The sequence below is a fragment of the Echeneis naucrates genome, chromosome 11 (assembly GCF_900963305.1).
Source record: "Echeneis naucrates chromosome 11, fEcheNa1.1, whole genome shotgun sequence".
NCBI classification, from domain to species: domain Eukaryota; kingdom Metazoa; phylum Chordata; class Actinopteri; order Carangiformes; family Echeneidae; genus Echeneis; species Echeneis naucrates.
The window spans coordinates 19,477,179-19,502,227 of NC_042521.1; the positions used below are offsets into that span (position 1 = coordinate 19,477,179).

General features: G+C 44.5%; 1 protein-coding gene across 1 annotated transcript in view; it reads right to left on the bottom strand.

The window, feature by feature from the left end:
• Nucleotides 1–22,731, bottom strand: part of arhgef2a (Rho guanine nucleotide exchange factor (GEF) 2a) — a 60,389-nt gene extending 37,658 nt beyond the window's left edge. Inside the window, exons 1-6 of the mRNA XM_029513406.1 lie at nt 22,506–22,731; nt 9,196–9,358; nt 9,048–9,115; nt 8,573–8,636; nt 8,339–8,471; nt 6,214–6,323 (exon numbers count right to left, since the gene is read on the bottom strand). Coding sequence (XP_029369266.1) covers nt 6,214–6,323; nt 8,339–8,471; nt 8,573–8,636; nt 9,048–9,115; nt 9,196–9,358; nt 22,506–22,568 — 601 coding nt within the window. The 5' untranslated portion in view covers nt 22,569–22,731. The remainder of the gene's footprint in view (nt 1–6,213; nt 6,324–8,338; nt 8,472–8,572; nt 8,637–9,047; nt 9,116–9,195; nt 9,359–22,505) is intronic.
• Between the last annotated feature and the right edge of the window lie 2,318 nt (nt 22,732–25,049).

Consider the following 25,049-nt stretch of genomic DNA (forward strand, 5'->3'; position numbering starts at 1 on the left):
CTTCAGGTCGGAGGTTAGTACCTGCTTGTAAAACAAGATGCTACAAAAACAGCTTTGTACCAGTGGCCATCCGTGCTATTGACAAATGAGAGAAACTGCAAGATAATTAATGTATTTATTCCTTGTACTGTTTCTTTCATCTTGTTTTATGAATGGCACATCTTTATCATTTGGCTTGGTTTAAGGTTTCTTCGGCCTCTTTGTCTACTGATGTCTTAACTCATCTTGCTTTTTATCTTGGGGTCGTCCTCTTTGTTTTTTTAGCCTAAGCACTGTCATCACCCTGTATTGTCTTGTGTTGTTCTGTGTTTACAATACGAGAGAACTCATTCACTGTAAACCAAGTTTACCCAAGGGTACAATAAATATTCAGAATCTTAATCTCCCCTTTTCAATATGGACCGGGAACACATCTCGTTCTTTTTCTGGTATTCGTGCTCAGGAAAAGGTTTACCTTTTCGATCAGCTAGCTCACCGACGAAAGTGACCTATACACGCCTGCTTATTCCCCCTTTTGGAGTTTCACCCTCGCTGGACGAGATCCGTGAGAGTCAGCTGCTAGCAACCCACTGACCTCTCAGCTATTACCTGCAGAAAGAAGGAGATTCTTCATGGAGACCTGGATAACTTCTTTGCCCCGTTGTCTACCAGTTAAGTCGACCATCCTGTGTTTCATTGCTGCCCCGCCGAGAAACCAGGGTCGTCAGTCTCGAGTAACAAGGACGGCGCCATCAGAATCACACACCGGAGGACCGGCTGCTGGATCAAACTGGAGGATGTATACACACACTGGTTCGCTCAAGAGAATGACTCAAGTAAGAGGTTGTCTTGGAAGAGACGTTAGAGTAGGTGCTCGTTATTGTTGTGTGTTTTAATGGACTGTTGGGTACTCCCTCTGCTGTACTTTGAGGAATCATTTAAAGTTGCTGTTGCTGTTGTTTAGTTTGTGATCACCACGCTAAACTGTTTTGTGTTATCTCATTCGGCATTCAAACACTGCTCCCTCTCAACTAATTAGTCTCACCTGTGAGCACCACCTGCTCCTCTTTCCACTCGCACTCAGAGTTGTCTGGCGTGTGACTGAGCAAGTGGCGAATTGTAAGTACACAGATGATCTGGTCCACCGTTTATTTTGGGACTTTACGGTGTGACAGTGGCTGTGTGGTGTTTTCCAGCGGTGCCAATAGTGCTGTGTGGTGCATAGTTGGAGGACTTGCTTGAAGGAGCGTGGTGTTGGCTCTCCGCTGTTATCAAAGGCGGCGATTGTAACCTGGGCCAGGTGTTAAGTTCTCTTTGCTCGGGTAAGATCACTCATGTCTTTTGAACGCTGCCTACTGATTCTGTGGCCTGCTGTATCTTAATACTCCTTTCTGCCTGCTGCAGCCGTCAGGGCCACAGCTTGTGTCTCCTCTCCTCTGTTGCCCTGCATTGTGGCTGCATTGCGTAACTGGGCGATCTGCGCCGCCGGCTGGGCATCCTGCAGGGCGGCCTTCCACAGCCTCCTGCCCCGTGTGGTCGCTCCGTCTCCGCCGCTGTCCTTTGGCTGTTAAACTGTGTGCATAACTTAAAGGGGCACACAGCGTCCCACTACAACCTTTAATTAACTTGCTTTTTTTGTTTTTTGTTTATTCACATTTAATTGATTGGTTATCATTATTTAGTCTTTCATTCAATATTAATTTAAAGTCTATTTCAGTTACCCTTCTGTTTCATTTCTTTTTTCAATAACTCATTTGTAGGCTTATTTAGAATTGTTTAACCTCTTGGCCTCAGCCCAAAATTAAGTTTTCGCATTAAGTTGTTTTATTTCAATTAGTTTATTTTTTTATGGAATCTTATTAGTTAGTATTAATTTAATTAGTTTTAGGTTCTTTTGTATAGTCATTTTAGTACTTTCTTTCAGGTGTGTGTGCGCGCGCAAGTGTTTTGTTTTAGACTTTTTGTTTTAATTATACTAGCCTGAGTGCTCATCCTTTAAGTTTATTATAATTTTGTTTCTTTTTTTTCTGTTGCAGGACTTTTTGTTGGCAACGTGTGCGGCAGACCCTGGTGGCGGTTGTTTTTGCACTTCCCCCTTTAATTTGCTGTGGCACCTTTGTAGTGATTTGTGTTGGTTTGAGTTATCTTTTTTTTTTTTTTAAGTTTCGTTGGTCTGCCTGTCACACCGGCCTTAGCCTTAGTCCTGCCATTTTGTTTTAATATTGTTGTTACTTTCATTTTGGCATTGTTTTTGAGCACTCAGGCTGTTGTGGTTATCTGCTGTTTTTAACTAACCCTAACCCTTGCCTTTTTGGTTAATAAATTTGTTTTATTCTTTTGGAAGCCCCGTCTCGAATTATTAGCTATAATTCCCAATTGTCAGATAGAATTAGGAATTATGAAAGCAGAAATTAATTTCAATTAATAATGTGGGGAACTACCCGGAAACCGGGACCAATAACCAACCTGTAAACGTTGCCTCATAAACAAGTGTTTAATTAGAGGAGTAAGTATCTGAAATATCAGCACCACAAGGTCAATTTTGAAGATGAGAAGTCCCAACTCTGACTCTCAATCAGCCACTTATCACAATAAAATATGCACAATAATGACAAGAAGACTTCTCTTTAAAGCTACAAATAGTATTTATCTTCCACAAGAATCAACAAAGCCAACAATTGTTTCAATCAATAAATTATACACTATCAATTAATGCTAAGAAAAATAGACAGACGCCACGTCTGAGGCGTTTCTGCACACGCACAAATCAGATGGTGAATAACAAAGGGCTAAGGTGGCACTATCCACCTTATTTTCAAACTTCCGTGTTTTTGTGTGGCACTTCCGGTCAGCCGCTTTAACTTACCAGAGCTAACGGTGCAAGCTAATGTTGATCAACGGTGTTGTGTTTACACTATAAAGAAACTGTAAAAAAACAAGATGGGAGGCTGGTACCTCAGACGCTTACGGACTGACAGTTCCAGTACAAAGCTGATGTACTGCTCAGTCAAAGCAAAGCCGACCTCCACTCTGCTGGGGTCCTTAATACATCGGCCGGTTGTTCCTGCAGTCACGTATGATATATATAGATTATATAGATGATAGCACAATCAAGGCACAATGGTCTGTAACTAGATTAAAAAAAAAACAAGTGGGCATTACGTTTTTGCCTAAAATTAGATTTTTACTCAGCATCCTCACGGATGAACAACAGGGAAAGGGATTTATCGTCTTTCGGCGGAGGATGCAGATCATATCGCGCCTTACATCCACATTCAGCTTTCGTACGCGGCCAATGTACAAAACACTCCCTCTTTAGGTAAACTTTGCGTTTATACCACTTATTATTATAGCCCCTAACCGCACAAGAGACCTGGGTTTTACTTAACCAAAAAAAACAAAACACGAATATCTCTCTACAGCTCCAGTAGACACAAGTTAGCTAATAGCTGCACAGTGGTGAAGAGTGCTGGAGAGGAAGTGTCGCACAAAAAAAACGGAAGCTGGCTGCGTTCTGTCTTGCCTCCATGCCTTTGTGAAAAATAAGGTTTGCGATTGAATGGATGTGTAGGTGTGCATGGGTGTGTCTAGTGAGTCTTAGTAAGAGAGACAGAAGAAAGCGGTTGCTTTGTCTACAAGGAGCAGGTGCACGAACGATAGTCTGTAGCCTAGTGTCTGGTTGTAGACTGACAGAGCAACTTACTTTTCGCTCACAGTGGCGCAAATACACAAAAAAAAAAATAGTAATAATCCCGAATGGGATAACGCAAACAGTTTAGCGTGGTGAACACAAAACTAGCAACTTAGAAAAATACTCAGAGTACAGCAGAAAGCGGGCTCGGCAGTCAGTTAAAGCACACAACAATAATGAGCACTAACCTCGTAAAACATACAAATCTGACTCTGCTCAGACAACTTCTTACTGTCCTTCTCCTGAGCGAACTGGTGTGTGTGTAAGTCCATCAGGTAGATCCAGCAGCGGGTCCTCTGGTGTGTGGTGCTGACGGCACCATCCTTGTTCCTTGAAACTGATGGTGTTGGTTTCTTGGCCGGTCAGCAATGAAACACAGGGTGGTTGGCTCAATCGATAGACAGCTGGGTGTAAAAGTTATCTGTGTCTCTGTGAAGAAAACTCTTCCTTCTGCAGGTAATAGCTGAGAGGTTGGTGGATTGCAAACAGCCGACTCTCATGGATCTGGAAGTGTTCAGGCGATCACAGGACAGGTCTCGCCTGAACAAAAAGGGGGAATAAGCGCACGTGTACAAGTCACTTTCGTCTGTGACCTAGCTGATCGAAAAGGCATACTTTCTCCTGAGCGAGAATACCAGAAAGAGATGAGATTAGTTCACGGGCCTGTGTTTAAACGGTGAGTGACGTCACAGCCCTGTTATCTCGACTCCCTGTGTTGTAGAGATGTCTCTGCCAATCAGACACAAGAGCCTGCCACCTCCTGGTGAGTTCGCACTCATGTGAACTGCAAGGGATGAGTGGAAATGTAGTCTGTGGATGGATTCCTTTGTTTCCTGGAAACAACAGCGGTGACCTTGTGGTCAGGCCTCAGGGTTTTTATGTAGGCTTTTCTTTGTCTGACCTCGTGATGGAGGCCCAACAGCACATTGTGGTCATAAAGGTATGGACATGGTCAGCAACAATACTCAGGTAGGCTGCAGCATTTAAACAATGCTCAATTGGTACTAAGGGGCCCAAAGTGTGCTAAGAAAATATCCTCCACACTATTACAGCACCACCACCAACCTGATCCATTGAGAGATCTAGGATGGATCCATGCTTTCATGTTGTTTATGCCAAATTCTGACCCTACCATCTGAAATGTTGCAACTGAAATTGGGACTCATCGAGACTATTGTCCAATTTTGGTGAGCCTGTGCAAATTGTAGCCTCTCTTTCCTGTTCTTAGCTAACAGGAGTGGCGCCCTGTATGATCTTCTGCTGATACAGCCCATCTTCTTTAAGGTTCAAGGTGTTGTATGATCAGAGATAGTATGTCAGACCAGCCTGTCTGACACCAACAAACATGCCAACTTCAAAGTCACTTAAATCCCCTTTCTTCCCCATTCTGATCCCCGGTTTGAATTTCAGCAAGTTGTCTTGACCACATCTACATCCCAAAATGCACTGAGTTGCAGCCATGTGGCTGATTTGCTATTTGTGTTAAAAAGCAATTACACAGGTTTACCTAATAAAGTGCCCGGTGAGTGTATATGCAGTATAATTTTGAACTGGTAAAATACAATATTGAAATCTTGTTGAAATATATTGAAAACATCCTTTTCTTTGCACAATATTATTTCATTAGAATGTAATTTTGAAATGTATTAATTGTTTTTCTGTCGGTCCTAACAAAAGATGGTGAGGTGAAATATTTGATGAGTTGAGATGACACGGTAACTGGCACAAATGCAATAAACCCAGAGAAAATTCAGGACAGAATACTGAAAGAAAATATCACTTTCAGGAAAATTAATACGGTTAGCATAATTTCCACAGTGCTAGACCTTAAAATAGGAGTGAAATGGTTGTATATTATATCCTTTGAGAGCAGTGGAAAATGTGCTTAAGGTATCAATGCGTTCAATAATATGTCTTTTCGATAATCAAATAGTGAACATACAAGTCAGCCATAACATTATGACCACCTGCCTAGTATTTTCTAGGTCCTACTTTTCCCACCAAAACAGCCCATAATTGTCAAAATACCATCAAGTACCCCAGTAGACATCTAAATGTGTGTTGTTCTTTCTGACACCATATAGTAACACTTCTTTTATGCCCTGGAAGTTGCAAGGTGGAACCTTGATTGATGTATATGTAATATTTGAGAGAGGGCTATCCAAATAACCAAAGAGGAAAATCACTATGTCTAAAGATCTGTCCGTGTTTCTCAGGAAGGGAAGTAGACAGGAAATAGACTCTAAAACTGGATTCCCCTGCAGCTTCCAGACTGAAAGTTACCTTTTTGATTATTGAACATTGAATTAAGTTTGTGAAACTGAGTTAACTACTATCTTAACTGTCTGCTCTATGTAGTTGATGCATGATCTAAATGCAGTAGAAATATAATTTTCAGCCAATCAGAATGTAATCAGTGTTGTTTAGAAAGAGGTGCTATCTGCATTTACATGAAGTGAGTTATTGGCAGCTAAGGTTTAGATGATGATAGTCAGCTGACTCTTCTAAAGTCGTGATCTATCACAGTGAAGCGATTATGTTACCATCATCAGCCAGAGACTCCATTGACACCGCTCTGGTCCTGAAGCTCAAGGAGTCTGTGGACTGGGACAGGATCCTGCGCAGCCCCAAAGGAGAGTCATCATTCAGGGTCCTACACACACACACACACACACACATACACACAACACCTTAAAACACTTTCACTTTCATGCAGAAATCACCAGTTCCATCTGCTGATGAGTTCTGATATGATGACTGAGTGGCAGACTTCAGTCCCTTCTGGTGGTATACTCTGATGCTGCATACAAGACGTGACATTCAGGAACCCCGGGATAACTAAGAGGTGGAAACGTACATCACTGGCGCAATAGAAGCACACCACTGTAAAATGAAGCACTGTGGAACATTTCCTAAACTTACTTACCTTGTCTTAAACTGAGATGATAAATTATGAACATTATTATGAATGCACACTTTGTTTGTTAATTTGCTATTGTTGTGAGTCACAGTAATTCTTATAGAAATGCACAAGTTCACTTTCCGTACACATCAATGCAAGTGTACTGGTGTGGAATTTGATTAATAATTAGTGAAGAGTAAAATTTGACCCTGCACAGCTAATTTAATGAGTAAATACCCATTACTCACTACATTTTTTAAAGGTAATGATAGTGCATTACTTATTAACCTGCTCCATACATTCATAATTACTGTTATGACTTGATGATGTGTGACATCACACAAAATTGGTGACTACAAGTTTTGATCATAAATGCAGACCTCTCTTTTCTATATTTTTTTGTTTGACAAAGCAATATAAATCGTAACAGGGATTAAATAGGTAACCTCCCCAAAAAATGTTGTCAAGCAGAAAAAAAAAAAGGATGCCAACAGATACCAACGCATTTCTATCTATGGACAAACACATTGACTGCAGAGGGCGTCCTGTAACAGGTGGAAGGGTGCATGTCCACTAGCTACATACTGCTGTGCTGTCGTAGTAATTTTTTCGGTTTGAGGTTGTGTTTTTTGCAGTTGAAAGATTCTTGAAACTTACACACAATTTACATTCATCTTTTTTCCTCAAAAAATCTAAGTAAAAGGCATTTTTCCTTGTGAAGATGAGTTTCCCTCTCCACCATTCACCATGGTGCATATAATTACAGCAAGTTATGACATGTTCGCTGCAACTATGGACAAACAAAATTATACCTAATCAATAAAATGAATGTTGTAACTGGTTAGCTAATTTTATGCTAATTACAATATTAATACTGCTATTCTGTTAGTAATGAGCAACACCACTTTGTTACTGTAAAAAAAGTAACTTGCCCAACACTGCTGCTCAAAACAGGTAAAAAACTTCTGAAAGAGAACCCTTTTTGGATTCAACTCTTCTGGTGGATGGCCTCAGCTCCTATACAGATAATTTGACTGACTCAGTGAGGGATAGGAGTGTCACTGACATAATGGCACTGATGTATTAGGCTATAGAAGATTATCTGAAAATGCTGTGGCTAAATTTAAAGAGAATAGTCAGTGCTATGTCTAAATTCAATTGAAAATTTCTCCCATACACACCTTGTGATTAGCACTAAGGCCACACTGCTCAAATCTTGATGATGCTGCCCCTCTCAAAAAGAAAGTAATTAAAACAACTGTGGCTGGCTCCATGGTATAATTGCCCACAAAATGTTTACTAAAAAAATAAAGGTAAATATAAAGCTCTTAATGACCAAGCTCCATCATATCTTAGAGAGCTCATAGTTCCTTACTGTCCTAATACGCCACTTTGCTCTCTAGATGGAAGTTTACTTGTGGTTCCTAGAGTCTCCAAGAGTAAATCTGGAGGCAGATCTTTCAGTTATCAGGCTCCTCTTCTATGGACGAACTTCCAGTATCGGCCCGAGGACTGACTCTTTAGCAATTTTTAAGACCATGTTCAAAACCTTTCTGTATGACAGAGTTTATAGTTAAAAAGTTTAAGTTCATTTACTCCACTATGCTGCTATAGGCCTAGGCTGCTGGGGGAAGCACTGAGTACCTCTCTCCCTCTCTGTCTCCTTCCTCTCCCCCTCTCCCTCCCCCTTGCATGCACCAACATACTACCATGTTTCCCCGAAGTCTCTGTCTCTCCCAGTTCCTCTCCTCTCTCTTGAAGCTCACCCTGAGATGTTATTGGTGGACACACTCTTGGTCAGTGAAAGGCCTGAGCGACCACGTCGGGTTCCCAAAAGGGACTGCCGAAAACTGTCAGAGGGGTAGATGGCTGAACTTGGACGTTCACGACTTCCCGTAGCTGTGGGATTAGAGACAAGAAGGTAGGTCACGAAAATGATAGACAAGACCCGGAGGAGAGGGATTAATCATATTGGACAGACTGAGTGTGTGTGTTCTCACTTTTTGTGCGCAGTGTGACATTCTGCAGGGCTGAGTTGCTCTTCAATAAGACTGTCTTCTGCTGCTGTGTTTACACAGAAACCAATATGAATAAACCTTCACTTATTCAACAGAAACCATGGTGAAGCCCCTTTGGGTGGACTATTACTGCTTTATCTCCACATCCTCCATTAGAGTTAGCACAAAACAATCTGGCCACACCAACAGAAAGCTACAACAGAAAACTAATCCCAATGCTCCAGGGCTTTTACCCCCCTCCAAGCATATCATGTCATGTCTGTTGTTTAATCAGCTGAGTAAACAAAGTTTACATGACGCATCAGGACAGAGGTCACAGTAACAACAATCACAACCTGTTTCTAAAATCATTAGTGATGAAGATCAGAAATTGTTCAACATCTCAAATTGTATCTCATATTTCTATGTCTCATATTAATCATTAGACTGATGTTGGTAGGTATGACCGTTGTCTTACCCTTTGCTTCATTTTGCTGCAGCTTGGCAAAGTGTCTCGACAGCGGTTGTGGATAGTGACATTACATGCTGAAAATATGAAAACGTGAGACATGAATTTATGTATGTCTTTGTCTGTGTGTGCCCGGGTATGTCATTGAGACACTTACTGGGGCAGCTGAGTGCCTCCTTGGCAGTGATGCTCTTATTGCATGCTGTGCACAGAGTAGTTCCTGACACTGTCATGGAGGTGAAGAGGTGACCATTGCTGTAGCGGGCCTCCCTTTCCCGTGCAGCCTTTTCTCGCTCACGCATGCGCTCCCTCTCTTTGTTCTTGAGAAAAAAGGGAACACAGAGTAGTGTGAGAATCTCACAGACACAGCTGAGGAACCTGGAGAAGAGAGTTTGACCCTGTATTTCTGTTCTCCCCGTGCTTGCGTGGGTTTCCTCTGACCGTCGAAAGACATACACATTAAAGTTTATTTGTGACTCCATTAGTATTAGCCTTGCAATAGACTGATGACCTGTCCATGGTGTACCACACCCTCGCCTAATGTGAGCTGGGATTGCTTCCAGCACCCCCTGTGACCCGTAAATGGATAAGTGATAGAAGGTGAATGAATGAATGTTTCTTTCTTTAGCCAGTATGGAACTGCACACTTTTATTACAATTGCAACACTCTGTCTTCAACCATTTCCCAAAGAAGAATATATTTCAAATCAAACTGCTCCAAAACTGTGCTGCACATTTTGACAAAGACTAGAAGAGTGTTCACATCACATAGAAAAGGCTCTGCACTGACCACCTGTCCTCTTCAGAATTGATTTTAAGATCCTTGGTCGTAAAGCAATTGCTGCTGGATTCACTGTTGTTTTTGTCCACCTTAATATTTGTGTGTGTGTGTGTGTGTGTGTGTGTGCATGTGCGTGTGTATGTCAGTATATCTCAACAGGGTACAGTGTGGCACTGACTACCAGATTCACCTGTATCCCATTATTTATCAACCTCCGTATATGAACCCTGGCTTTTGGCTTACTCTTAACCAGATTGCCTGGCTGTTTCCAGTATATCCCTGCATTGCATTTTGCGTGCTCCAGTGCAGGAACCCACCTCTGCTGATACATTTGTCTGGTTGCTACTGTTACAATCCTGCAAGTCATTTCTATGTTCTTTGAAACAAGCTCAGCTCTAAAATAGCTAATTTTGCACCAAAAAATCCAACATACTGAGTTGATGCCTACAGAAAGAATATTCTGGGTACTGGCCATAGGCCCTTTGGTGTGGGGGTTACATGCTTTTTGTGTAACCATCCAGGTTCCCTATGGCTTTTTCCCACAGTCCTGCTGGTGACTTTGGCCAATGTAGTGCTGAATGACATTCTGTGAAGAATCTCACTTATCATTGCATAGATAGGTCTCACTGCACGCTGCACGCTGACTAATGGTCAGCATGCAGTCAAATAACACCATAGTTTTGGCACGAGAACTGTTTGGGCAGCATGAGAGCAAGAGATTGAGAATGGACGCATGTGTCAAACACCAGAAGTGTTAGCCTGTCATAAACAAAATAAGTTTTAAAATGTTTCATGTTCAACTTGGAGACATTTAGCTTCCTTAACAACTACTTACGCTTATTTTTTTCAGCAATTAACCTTTTTAATGAATAGAAAAGCTTAAAAAAAATCAGAACTATGGTATTTACTGACCACATTTATTTTGTAGAATCAAACCTGCAAATTTCTTGAGCTTGTATCAAAGCTGGAGTAGACAATCTGGGGGGTTTAGCGTGAATTAGCTGAATCTCAAAGGTATCCCTCCAAAACTCCACTCCATTCATTCATTCATTCATTCATCTTCAACTTCCGTCACAGAGGTTGCTGGAGCCAATCCCAGAACACATTGGGTGAGGGTGGGGTACAACCTGAACAGATTGCCAGTCCATCGCAGGGCCAACACACAGAAACAGAGACAAACAACCACTCACACTCACACTCAGACTTACGGACAATTTAAAGTCACCAATTAACCCAGATGTGCATGTCTTTGGACGGTGGCAGAGAAACCGGAGTACCTGGTGGAAACCCACACAGGCAACATGCAGACTCCACACAGAAAGGCCCCAGGCCCGAGAACCTTCCTAATGTGGGGCAGCAGCGCTAATCACTATGCCACCATGCTGCCAACTCCACTCCACTCCACGTGAATGTAATTTTTTTCTGACCACAAATTCTTAGTTTTTGATGTAATATCTAATCATGTATTATTTACTGCTTCATGGGCCAGAATCCGAGTGATTCACCAATACACTGATGTATTGATTTATATTGCTATAATCAAACTACATTGAAAGGCAATCAGCTAGTTTTCCTTCACAAGGGACATATATAATTTTATTAGTTATTAGACATATATTTATATATTTTTATCCGTCCCCTCAGAGAGACTCTTCTCCAAAATAGGGTAGATAATAATAACACAGAAGAAACAAGATCAACCCCTCAAAGTTGAGACTCTTGAGACACTGAAGACTAGCTAAAACTGTTACCTGCGTTTTTTTATTTTTGTTGTACACATTTTAATTTATATTCCATTGTATGATTCTTTCTAAATGCAAGCGTGAGTGGTTGTTGGTCTTTGTCTGTCGCTGTATGTTGGCTCTGTGATAGACTGGCGACCAGTCCAGGGTGTACCCCTTTCACGGTGGCATCAGCCTGACCATTCTCACCTGTCTTTGCAGCTCCTGATACACCCCCAATTACCGTCATTCCCTGCACCTGGTTTGCCCCACCCATCTCCTCACCTGAGGCTCAAGTTCCCCTGTTCTGAGACCCGATAGCACAATCTGGCCAGAGATATGAACCCAGCCAAATCAGATTCAGTGCAATTCCAGCTGACTGCTCAAGCCGCAGCCATTCAGTCCCAAGAGGATCGACTCACCTCCATTGCTGGGGGCCTGCAGGATTTCACCACTTGACAGGGCTGGAGGATGGACACCATCTGTGAGCAGATGCAGCAACTTTTCTCGTTATGAGCTCCAGTGGCTGAGCCTCGGCTCCCTCCTCCAGAACGGTACTCCATCAAGCTGGGTACATGCTGGCCTTTCGTCACTCAGTGCTCTATCTTCTTCAAGCTCCAGCCTTTTGTATATCCTACAGAAAGATCCCAGGTGGCATTTATCATTTCCCAGCTCACTGGTAAAGCCTAGAATTGGGGAACAGCCAAGTGGGAGAGGCAATCCATGGTCTGCTCCTTGGTTAAACTCTTCTCTGAGGAACTTAGGAAGGGTCTTCGATCGTGTCACTCCCGGGAGAGATGCTGCTCACGGACTGCTCAGCCTGGTGCAGGGGGAAAGGAGTGATGAGTGGAAAACTGCCTTCAACACTCCCCAGGGTCACTATGTGTATTTGGTCATGCTGTTTGGACTTATGAATGCCCCAGCTGTCTTTCAGGCTCTGATTAACGATGTCCTCTGGGACATGCTCAACACCTGTGTCTTCATTTACCTGGATGGCATTCTAATCTTCTCCAAGTCCGTACAGGAGCATGTGGAGCATGTGCGTGGGGTCCTCCGGAGGCTTCTGGAGAACAATCTCTACGTCAAGGCAGAGAAGTCTGAGTGTCTTTCTGAGGTGTCATTCCTGGGGTTCGCCGTCTGGGAGGGAAGCATCCAGATGGATCCTGCCAAGGTTAGTGCTGTCCTGGGCTGGGCACCTCCTTCTTCTCGTAAAGAGCTGCAGTGGTTCCTGGCCTTCGCCAATTTCTACCGGTGGTTCATCAGGAACTACAGCATGGTGGCCGCCCCACTTACAGCCCTCACTTCAGTCAAATCCCCTTCATGTGGTCCCTGGAGGCCGAGAGGTCATTCTGCGAGCTGAAGAGTTTGTTTACCTCTGCTCCTATGCTCACCTTCCCTGATCCCTCTCTTCAGTTTCACGTAGAGGTTAATGCTTCAGATTCCGTGTGGAGGCCATCTTCTCCCAGCACTCCAGCAAGGATTACAAGCTGCAACCCTGTGCCTTTTTTCCTGCAAGTTGTCATTGCTGGTGAGGAACTATGACATTGGTAACCAGGAGTTGGAGGAGTGGAGACACAGGCTGGAAGGGGCAGAGCAGCCTTTTGTGGTGTGGACAGACCACAAAAACTTGGGTACATCTGTTCAGCTAAAAGGCTCAACCCACCAGGCCAGATGGGCCCTATTCTTCAACTGCTTCCACTTTACCCTCGCCTACCACCCGTCCTCCAACAACTTCAAGGCAGATGCCCTGTCACGTCGCTTCCAGATTAGCAGCCCCCAGGCAGAGCCGGAGGGGATTCTACCATCTGCCTGTCTGCTTGGCGCCGTCACCTGGCCTTTGCAAGACAAGGTAATACAACACGGTAATATAACACGGTTATACTCCCTGTGGTTGACCCTTTCTCTCAGACTGCTCACTTCATCCCATTGCCCAAGTTACCATCTGCTAAACAGAAGTTGTCTTGCACCATGTTTTGGTGGTTTCATGGTGGGAGTTTTGCAGGCTCCTCGGTGTCTCTGTCAGCCTGTGCTCTGACTTCCATCCTCAATCCAACGGCCAGACAGAGAGAATCAACCAGGAATTGGAGATGGCCCTGCGTTGCCTCTTGCCCCTCATTCTGGTCAAAGCAACTGTTGTGGGCATTTTCTGCCCACAACAGTTCCGCTACAAGACTCTTTCCTTTCCAGTTCTCCCAGGGGTATCAGCCGCAACGCTTTCCAGCACAGGAGAAGGAGGCCAGGGTCCTGTCTGTCCAATCCTTTATTCATTGGTGCCGCCACAACTGGTTACAGATTCACTCCAGCCTGCTCCACACCTCTGACTGATACTGCAAGGATGTTAATCAACAACACCTCCCTGCCCCACGTTATACCCCTGGTCAGTAGGTTTGGTTTTCTACCAGAGACCTGCCATTAAGAATGAAATTCAGTAACCATCCAGAATAAGAATGCAATCCTGCAGCAGTTCACCACTGCCTGCCTGGTTCCATGAGGGTCCACCCCACGTTTCATGTTTCTTGCCTCAAACCTACCAGCGAGAGTCAACTCTAGCCCTCCTCCAGACTGCTGCCACCTGCCCGGCTCATTGGCGGGGACTCCTGCATATACTGTGAGGCGCCTCCTGAAGTCCCGCCCACGGATGAGGGGATGTCAGTATTTGGTGGATTGGGAGGGCTGTGGGCCCATATTGCACAACATTTTTCTTTCACTCTCTTTCTCTGATGTATGTATGTATTACAACATCACATATCAGTAACTTTGTGACTCCTCCTGTCCTCTCCCTCCCGGTTCTCATCCTGCAGTTTTACTTACTAGAAAATTTACTAATACACATTTAGTGGTAACCCCATGTACCTCTGTATGTTTTTGCTTGTGTCTTTTTGTGTTCTCTTTCTATCCCTAATTCTCTCTCCTTCCCCTCCTCTGCCTCTCCCCTCTCTCTCATTCTTATTTGCAGTCATCTCTCTCTCCTCCCTCCCTCCCTCTCTATCTCCCACTCTCTTTCAGCCCAGCCTGTCAACGCAGATGGCTATGCCAACCATAAGTTTGGTTCTGCCTCTTAAAGGAAGATTTTCCCTTCACTGTCACCAAGTGCTTGCTCATGTAGGAATTTTTGGTCTGTCTTTAAAGAGTTTGATCAAGGCCCTGTGATAAATTGGCAGCCTATGCAGGATGTACTTGTCTCTACTCGGAATGTTGGCTAGCATTGGTACCACCTGTCTCCCAACCACTTTTCCACTGTGCACAAATTTCATGTTTGTACTTCATTCTAGTTTATGGAAATGTGAGCCAAAGACAAAGAACTGGCGCTACAAGGCCTGATGCATGAAGGATGCATAAGTAGTGCCAGTTCATTCATTTCCTCTCTGTAAAAGGAATGTTGTTTGTACAAACATAGTATTGTGCCTAGGATTGTGTATAGTGTTGCCTCTTATCAAGTCTCAATCTCGAAGGGATGTTCTTTACTGTAGATTGACTTAAGAATAATTACTGAAGGAAGCAGTGTAACAATGGCTTAATTTATGGGGGTTTTTATTAATTAAAAAGGGGTAAATAAAAACATGCTCATTATATACAGGTGTAAATCAAAGCATAAACTAGGTGAAACAGGTGAGCTTGGATATGTAAATGGAATGGCATGATATAACAATGATAATTAAGCGGCTGGTGTTTCTTGAGGATTTGGGCGAATGAATGGCAGATCATTTATCAAAATACAAGGGGGAGTCTGTCTGAGGAAGGAGAGCTCTAAAAACTAAAATTTGATTCACTGTTGTCTCATAGCCATGCCTCGCACCACTCAGAACAACCCACTGGGGAAGCAGATAAATGCTACTTTACTTGGTAGAGGACTCAACTGACCAAGCAGAGCAGATGTCTGACGAGAGCGGCTGCGTGGAGGTTCTTCACTGGGACTGTTTTTTGATGTTTGATTCTCCTGCCTACTCCTTGCCTGTTTTGTCTGCCTGATCCCGCCAGCCTTCTTGTGTATGACCCCTGCCTCCATTTGGATTAAAAGCTCTTGCCCTACTGGACTCACTACCTCTGCCTCGCTTCCCCTTTTTGCACCTGGGTTCACTCTCATCAGCTCTGATAGTATAATCTGGCCATGACGGACCCAGCAAAAGGGGATGCTATCCACCGTGCCCTTGGAGCTCAGGGAGTTTGCCTTACAGCTTTGGAGCAGTCCCTCTCCAGTCTGGGGCCCGGTGTTCAGTCACTCTCGGAGTACCTTCAAGCCTTGGCTGCCCAAACTAACCAAATTATGACCCGCCTTGGTTCTATGACCCCAGCAGCACATCATCCTGTTGACTCTTCTCAACCTCGAGCATCTCCAACACCACCAATTCTTACATCTCCACATTTGGAACCCAAAGCACCACCCATTGAGAGGTACGATGGCTCTCCCAAGACATGCCACTCCTTTTTGACCCTATGCTCACTGACTTGCAAACTGCAACCTATTACCTTTGCCACAGAACGCTCAAGGGTGGCATATATGATAACAAACCTCACTGGCAAAGCTCGTGAATGGGCTACGGCTGAGTGGGCCAAGCAGTCACCCACCTGTGATTCTGTGACTGCTTTCTCTGCTGCATTGACCCGTGTATTTGGCCAAGGCCGAGAGGCAGCCCGAGCCCTTGGTAACTTCAGGCAAGGCAGGAGCTGTGTCATCAACCACGCCATCCGTTTTCGCACTCTAGCAGCTAAGAGTCGCTGGAATAATGAGGCACTGGCATACATGTTTTACCTCAGCCTTTCAGAGGATATCAAAGACCGTCTCACCGTTGTGGATTTACCTGCAGACTTTGAAACTCTTGTGGAACTCGCTATCAGAATCGACAACCGGCAACATGACCGTGAGTGGCTCCGTGGACATTCAGCCTATGAGGATCGTCATCACTGGAGGCAATATGGCACTGCTATTCCCCCTGTGGCCAGCACCCCAGCAGAACTCAATCCGCCTAACCCAGGGGCTGGTCTCGCTGCATCCCGACAGGAGCCCATGCAGCTCGGCCAGACGCGACTAAGTCCTGAGGAATAGCTACGACGTCAACATGATGGCTTATGCCTCTATTGTGGGGGTTCTGGTCACTTCCTCACCCAGTTCCCAGTAAAAGCCCAGGCTCACCAGTAACTGGAGGCCTACTGGTGAGCTACTCATCTGTTGGCCCCAACCCAGCATGCTCACTGACACCAGTCCAGCTATCAATTCACTCTTAATCCCTCCTGGATGGATCTGCCCTCATCGATTCAGGAGCTGATGAGAGTTTGATGGATAGAAACCTGGCTCACCGACTTCTTCTCCAGCTACAGCCGTTGGCCAAGCCCCGCCAGGCCAGCGCGCTCGATGGGCAGCTGATGAGCAGGGTCACTCACCAGACTGCTCCTTTGTCATTGTGCTTGTCAGGTAACCATACAGAGACTATTTCCTTTTTTATTATTGATTCTCCTATGTACACTGTCATTTTGGGGTATCTCTGGCTGTGCAAACATAACCCTCACATAAACTGGACTACGGGGAGAGTTTTGGGGTGGAGTCAAGCCTGTCACTCATCCTGTCTGCTTCCGCTTTCTGTGGCTTCCAAGTCTGAAGTTGCTTCTGAATTTCCAGACTTGTCCAGTATACCTGCGGACTACCTAGACTTGAAGGAGGTCTTCAACAAAGCTCGAGCCATGTCCTTACCACCCCATCGGCCATATGACTGTTCCATCGAACTCCTCCCTGGAGCAGTTTTGCCTAAGGGTCGCCTCTACTCCCTCTCTGGTCCAGAAAGAAAAGCAATGGATGAATACATCCAGGGGACACTGTCTGCAGGGATCATTCGTCCGTCCTCCTCTCCTGTAGGACCTGGATCTTTCTTCACTGAGAAAAAAGATAAGACCCTGCGGCCTCTTATTGATTATCGAGGCCTTAACGACATTACAGTGAGGAATCGCTACCCCTTAACACTCATCTCCTCTGCCTTTGAGCTCCTTCAAGGGGCTAAAATCTTCACTAAGTTGGACCTCCGTAATGCCTACCACCTGATCCGTATACGGAAAGGCGATGAGTGGAAAACTGCATTCAATACCCCAAGTGGCCATAATGAGTACCTTGTTATGCCATTCGGATTCACTAATGCCCCCGCTGTCTTCCAGTCCCTGGTCAACGACATCCTCCGTGACATGTTGAACAGGTTTGTCTTTGTGTACCTGGATGATATCCTGATCTTTTCTCCGTCTGAAGAGGAGCATGTGGGGCATGTCCGCCAGGTGCTGCAATGGTTGGTTCAGCACCAATTGTTTGTCAAAGCGGAAAAATGTGAATTTCACAGGTCCACTGTGTCCTTCCTGGGGTATATCATCTCACCAGGATCGATCAAGATGGACCCAGAGAAAGTCGATGCTGTCCTCAACTGGCCTGTACCCACGGACCGTAAGCAGCTCCAGCGCTTCCTTGGCTTCGCTAACTTCTATCAACGGTTCATCAGAAACTACAGTCAGATTGCTGCCCCTTTGTCCAGGTTTTCTTGGTCCCGAGAGGCTGAGTCTGCCTTCCAGACCCTCCTGTCCAGATTCTCTTCTTCTCCTATTCTCCAGATCATCGTCGAGGTGGATGCCTCAGACGTAAGAGTTGGAGCTGTCCTTTCCCAGCGCTCCCCTCAGGACAATAAGGTCCATCCTTGTGCTTTTTTTTTTTCCCGGAAACTGTCATCGGCGGAGCGCAACTATGATGTGGGGAATCGAGAACTACTGGCTGTGAAGTTGGCATTAGAAGAATGGAGACATTGGTTGGAGGGTGCTGACCATCCATTTCTGGTCTGGACTGACCACAAAAATTTGGAATACATCCGAGGGGCCAAACGACTGAACTCAAGACAAGCCAGGTGGGCCTTATTCTTCACCCGCTTCAACTTCACCTTGTCTTATCGCCCAGGTTCCCGCAACAACAAGCCTGACGCCCTCTCCCGGCAATTCGGGGCAGAAGACCACCCCCGGGATGCAGCTAACATTTTACCCCCCAACTGTGTGGTCAGAGCGGTGACCTGGGACATTGAGAGGGATGTCCAGAGTGCACTCCCAGGTACTCAGATTCGTCATGGCTGTCCCCCCAGTCGGCTCTTTGTCCCAGGCCTGCTCCGTTCCTGAGTTCTACAGTGGGGACATTCTTCCCTACCGAGCTGTCATCCCGGGGTGAGTAGAACTCTGAGCTTGATCACACAGCGGTTCTGGTGGCCCTCCCTACGGGAGGATGCCCGAGAATTTGTCTCTGCCTGTCCTGTCTGTACCCGCAGCCCTCCAGCTGGACTTCTGAGACCCCTGCCTGTTCCACATCAGCCATGGTCTCATATATCGATGGCCTTTGTCACAGGGTTGCCTGCCTCAGAGGGTAAGACAGTGGTCCTCAAAGTCATTGACCGTTTTTCCAAAATGGCCCATTTTATTGCCCTGCCTAAACTGCCCTCTGCTCGGAAAACGGCGGAGGCAGTTCTGTTTCACGTTTTTCGGCTCCATGGTCTTCCCCAGGATGTCGTGTCGGACAGGGGTCCCCAGTTCACCTCGCATTTCTGGAAAGAATTCTGCAGGCTAATCGGTGTGTCTGTTAGTCTCTCTTCTGGCTTCCACTCACAGACCAATGGCCAGACGGAGAGATACAACCAGGAGATGGAGACAGCCCTGCGGTGTATCACCTCCCAGAATCCTTCCAGTTGGTCCCGGCAGCTCCTCTGGGTGGAGTATGCCCACAACTCGCTCCCAGTGGCATCCACGGGCATGTCACCTTTCCAGTGTGTCTACGGCTACCAGCCGCTGCTATTTCCTGATGTTGAAGGACAGGTTTCTGTCCATCAGCCCAAGCTCTGGTTCGCCATTGCCACCTCACCTGGAAGAGAGCTCGGGCAACCCTGCTGCGCACCGCTGCAGGATACCAAAGAGCAGCTGACCGACATCGTACAGGCAGATGGTACTCCTCCCTATCATGTGGGACAAAAGGTCTGGCTCTCCACCCGTGACTTACCTATTCGGGGGGAGTGCCGTAAACTGGGTCCCAGATTTGTGGGCCCTTTCCCGATCTCCAGGATCATCAGCCCAGCTGCTGTTCGTCTTCGCCTCGCACTATGAAGATCCATCCCACGTTTCATGTATCCAGGGTGAAACCTGTCAGGACCAGCCATCTGGTCCCTTCCTCCGACCCTCTTCCTCCACCCCGGTTCGTCACTGGTGGCCCCGTCTACACAGTGAAGAGACTGTTGGCCGTTCGCCGGAGGGGCGGGGGTCGGCAGTATCTTGTTGATTGGGAGGGGTATGGCCCTGAGGAGAGATCCTGGGTTCCTGCTCGAAACATTATTGATAAGACTCTTATTTCAAACTTTCATAGACTCAATCCAGATGTTCCTGGGATGTCTGGGATGACATTAGGTTTTCTTTTTACCTACTTCTCAGAAAAGGAGAAGCGCGTGTGGTGATCACAGCAGTGGAAGTACAAGTGAGAGCAGATGGATTTCTGCAGCCTGTTTTCCTGACATTTATATGGTAAGAGTGAATGATATGATTAATGTGGATTATTTAACTCCAGCTGCCGCATCATCACCATTCTCATTTTGGGTCCAAGTCATGTAGTAGTTTGCTGTGACACCCACTGCTGTTGCACCTTGCACTGTGTGTTATCTAAATTTTAAATTATAATTTCAGTGTATGTCCCTGCCACATGTACACGCACAGAAATATGTGACTCATCCAAAACGTCAGAAAATTCCTTATGTGTATACCTTCCAGAACATCTAAACCATTCTGAAAGACACCCTGGTCAATATCTGTCTAGTGAACCACTATAAAAGGTATTTTGGACCCTTTCTCCCACCAGGCTCCTCCACTTTTCTCTCCCCCTGCCAATCTACTCCTCCTTTTTTTTCTCTGCTCCCCCGACTCTCTATTCCTACAACTTGAAATAGCTCTTCTATCTAAATCTGTTCACCACTCTGACCAGTCACCCGAACCAGTCTTTTTTGTATCCACCCCTTCCTTGTTCAAATCCAACTGTCCCTGTGTGTCTCCACTGGTCATTGGTCTGTCTCCAACTGTAAACCACCAAAGTGCTGACCACACCTCACTAAATCTCTCATCAACTATTATCACATCCAGCCCTGTTTAAAATCCCACTGCCTTACTGAGCCTTTTCATCACTACTCATTCTCCTTGCCCTGATGTTGAGTACTTGCGCTTTGGTCATAGGGCCACCTCCTTTTTGCACCTGACCCCTTCTCAATGCGTACATAAGGTATTCGAGTTTGGGCAAGGCTAGAAGCTGATGTGAAGATTGAAGTGGATTATTAACCAAGATCCATCCCGGAAGGGTAGCATTGGCCTGATTTACGTTTAGCTGTCCTGACCAGCATATTAATAGTACCCATGACATGACACCAGGAGAAATTAATTTAAAGGGAAACAGAAGTAGGTAGGAGGTGTGGCTGTGGTGTTTCATAACATGTAGAATGGTTGTTGGGTGATGGTGGAAGTTACTACATAATGTCATTGAACTTTGTTATTAAATTTCCTCTCATGCATATTCTGTGATGTCGCCATGAATATCTGAAAATCACAACTGGATAACCACCTGGAACTGGCCCCTGACTTTTCATTGGGAGAAAGCTGTAGAGAAATTTCACCTGATGTTCTATAGCTAATATTTATCGAACAGATCTCCAGCAAGTGTGTGTCAAGTTCATGGACTGCCCTGCACAGTGACAGGCTTCCAGTTTTGTCCGATATAGGAGTGTTACTGTAATGAACTGGCAAATCTATCACTCAAAGAGATGTTTGTTCACTAATCAGTGTTTCCTGCACTGAAATATTGTAAGCTCCTCAGGCCTTTATTTGTCCATGATCATCATCTCCAACTATGCAACAGGTATGATGGTAAAAGAACATAATTGCAGGCACATATAAGTATATTCATTCATATTCTACTGTTTATCCGTTTCCAGGCCACAGTGGCTGCTGGAACCAATCTCAGCTCGAAATTGGGTGACCCTGGACAGGTCGCCAGTCCATTGTAGGGCCAACACATAGAGACAGACAGAGACAAAGAACCACTCACACTAAATTGGTGACAATTTACAGCCACCAATTAACCCAAACATGCACGTCTTTGGACAGGAAACCAGAGTACCGGAGGAAACCCATGCAGGCACAGAGAGAACATGCAATCGCCACACAGAAAGGCTCCAGGCCCAGGAACCAAACCAGCAACAGTGCTAACTAGTATGCTGTTTTTAAAGTCAGTTTAGTTTAGAATCACGAAGCAACATAGACATGCATGTCTTTGGACTGTGGGAGGAAACCCACGCAAGCTTGGGAGGAGCATGCTACACCACAGAGAAAGGCCCCAGTCCTGGGAATTGAACCCATGACCTTTTTGCTGTGAGGCAACAGCGCTAACCACTATTCCACTGTGCTGCCCTAAATATATAATATACGGTCAAATTGTAAAGAGTCAGGTCCAGCAAAGGAGGAAGGGTGGATCTGGAGTGTAGCTAAACATATAAATTTTAAATAACATCACTGTATTCAATCCAGCAGATTACATAAAGAACACAAATAAATATTTTGAGGCCTACAGTACTCTCAAAGAAAGCAATAACATCACAGACACCCCCACTGCCATTTCCATGGCAACAGTTGCTATTCTGAAATATTTAGTGAGAACACAGTGTGTGCAAGCAAACACACAGACACACACACTTTCACATCTACATTTAGCATACAAAATGTTGTGAAGCCTACATCCTGATTGAAACCATTGAAGTTGTGTGCCATAGGTGTGAGTGTGGGGCCTGCACTCCTGCTGTAAACAGAAGGCCTTGTTGTCACACTGACAGGAACTGACACAGTGAGAAAAACAGTGACAGGAAGTGAATCAAAAGTGCTGGTTCAACTTGGTAGTGCTCTGTACATACATGTAGTCAGAGAATCAGAAAGACTTACCCGCAAGCTGATCTCCTTCATCCTCTCCTGCCGCAGTTTTGACAGATTAGCAACTCTGGACATTGTGGTGTCTAAATCTTTTCACAGTAACAGATTCAAAAACCAACCTAGAAGTCAGGAAATCAGATATCCAGCATATAGGACAAAACTGTATCTCCGTCAGACCACAACTGAAAACCTGTCCTCACTGGCCAACTGCAATGTGCTTCTGCTTCTGCTTCTGCTGAAGAGGCTGTTCCTGTGAGAAATCTGACTTCTGAATCATCACCGCCCCCACGCACGAACACACACACACACACACACACACACAATGTTAAGCTGTGTCAGTCTGCAAACACTTGGTACATAGACTCTTATTTACTCTTTGCTACATATCTCAGTATAAATCAGGAGGATTTTGTAAATATATTCATACTAACTGTTCACAAAGAGAAAACAAAAATTAAAAACCTGAGGCTATTCTTGCTAAGAAAGTGAGCAGGTGAGCAAGTGGGCTCTGAAATCTGAGTCATGTTAGTGCTTTCTGTATTTTTCTCACACACAAAGAAATGAACTCATCAAGTAAACACAATCACTGTGGGTCTGACAGAAACATATGTGTGTGAATGTCTGTCCCCTGTACCCTGTGCACCGCACCACTATAGGAGGAAATGTTTCAACATAGTCTCATGCAGCCTGAGTCTTGAACAATTATCCATCTCTGAGGTTGAAACATGAGTTAATACCTGCAATTCTTCTAACGACCACTAGAACCTGTGAATAGCTATGTTTAAATGGACACAAGCATTCAGATTAAAAGCCTGACTGGAATTAAAATGCTTCATGTAAACACGCCAACTGGAAAATTCTGGCTGCGCATGTCTGTTACGTCAGCCATATGTTGACGTAATGTATTTCTGCCTTTACTACAGCTAGGGGAAGACATGGTGGGAGTGAAACAGAACTGGGGCCTGTGTCAGATTATTATTATTATTATGGACACCAGCCGAAGCAAAAGCATGGCCTGAAGAACATGGACACAAGAACAAGTCCATTTCAAAATGAGACACCAAGTGGTGTTTGTTTACATTGGAAGGAGCTTCTTCTTCTACTATTGCTTCCTAAATGTCAGACAATTCTGCACGTCAAAATCATTTATTCCATTCAAACATGAGATGCATATAATCACACATCATCGGATCAATTTTTTTAGGGTCCATGTAAACAGTAAATCTCTAATCCGAATTATAATTGGAATAAAGAAATTTCACGCATGTAAACATAGCTAGTGAATCAGTCCCCACAGACGCTCATGTGAAAAGGCCCAACATTACAGTCGAAATAAAAGACCAATTTTGGTCTCCGTAGCAAATATCCTTTTCCATGACAACTTTACAGGCTCAAATATATTTACTCAGATTAAGGTTATTAAATTTATGGAGAATTGAGAGCATGGCTTTTTTGAAGCACACAATTGTTAGTGTTTTTGTGTGCATTTTAGGTATGACCTACTGCTGCAGACTGCACAGTTATGTGGTAGCTAACACTGTCATCTCACAGCAAAAAGGTTCTGGGTTGAAAACCCCACGCGTGGGGCCTTTCCATGTGGAGATTATATGTTGCCCCTGTGCCTGTGTGGGTTCCTTGTGGCTTCCTTATGCAGTCCAAACACAACATCTAGCAAAATTGTCGTCAGTGTGAGTTTGAGAATTAATTGTTGTTTGTCTATGTATATCTGTACATTGGTGGAAATAAGAATTGAATGTAATAACTTTTTTTTTTTCCAGAAAATATATTTACATTTTCACTAGACTAGTATTAACTGAAGACATCAACACATATAAATAAATAAAAACATTAATTCAGCAAATAAAGGTATTTGTAATAAAGTGGAATAAAACAGGGAGGAAAGAATTGAACGTACTAAGAAAAAGCAGCACAAAAGGCAAGGAATGGCAAAAACAAACTGAAACCCATAAGTAGAGAATGTCTAATATAAATTAATACAATCTACACATCGATCAACCAACATTTTGTTACCAAGGTGTCGCAGAAGAAACATTACATGACCTCTTCATAGACATTTGTAGCCTGACTGTTGCAAAACATGTCAGAGGAGAAAGTTACAAATGTGTTTCACATCCTCAGCATCTTATAGTAAGCCAAATTAGGTCCATTATCCAGAAGTAGAAGGAGGTTTAGCAAAACAGAAGGATAGTCAAAAGCACAAGAGCCAAGAACCTCTCAAAAAGAGCACCAGAAAGGCTTTGAGGCAGCATGTAACTGTCACAGAAAAAAAAGAGACGACTAACCCTACACTCTAACACTAACCCTATGCTCTCACCCTGCAAGACCCCATTACCAAAGAAAAATGGTAGGTGAGGCTTGTTTAAGGTTATTACACACCATGTTTGAAGGAGAATGTTTTTTCTTCATACAGAAAGTGTTATAAAGTTGTCAACACAAGTAAATGCTTCTCCTTTAGTTAAGTTTAAAAAAATGTTATATGTTCAAGTTGTTCAAGTGTTTATGTTCAAGTTCTGAGGTGATGATGTACCAGTGTAT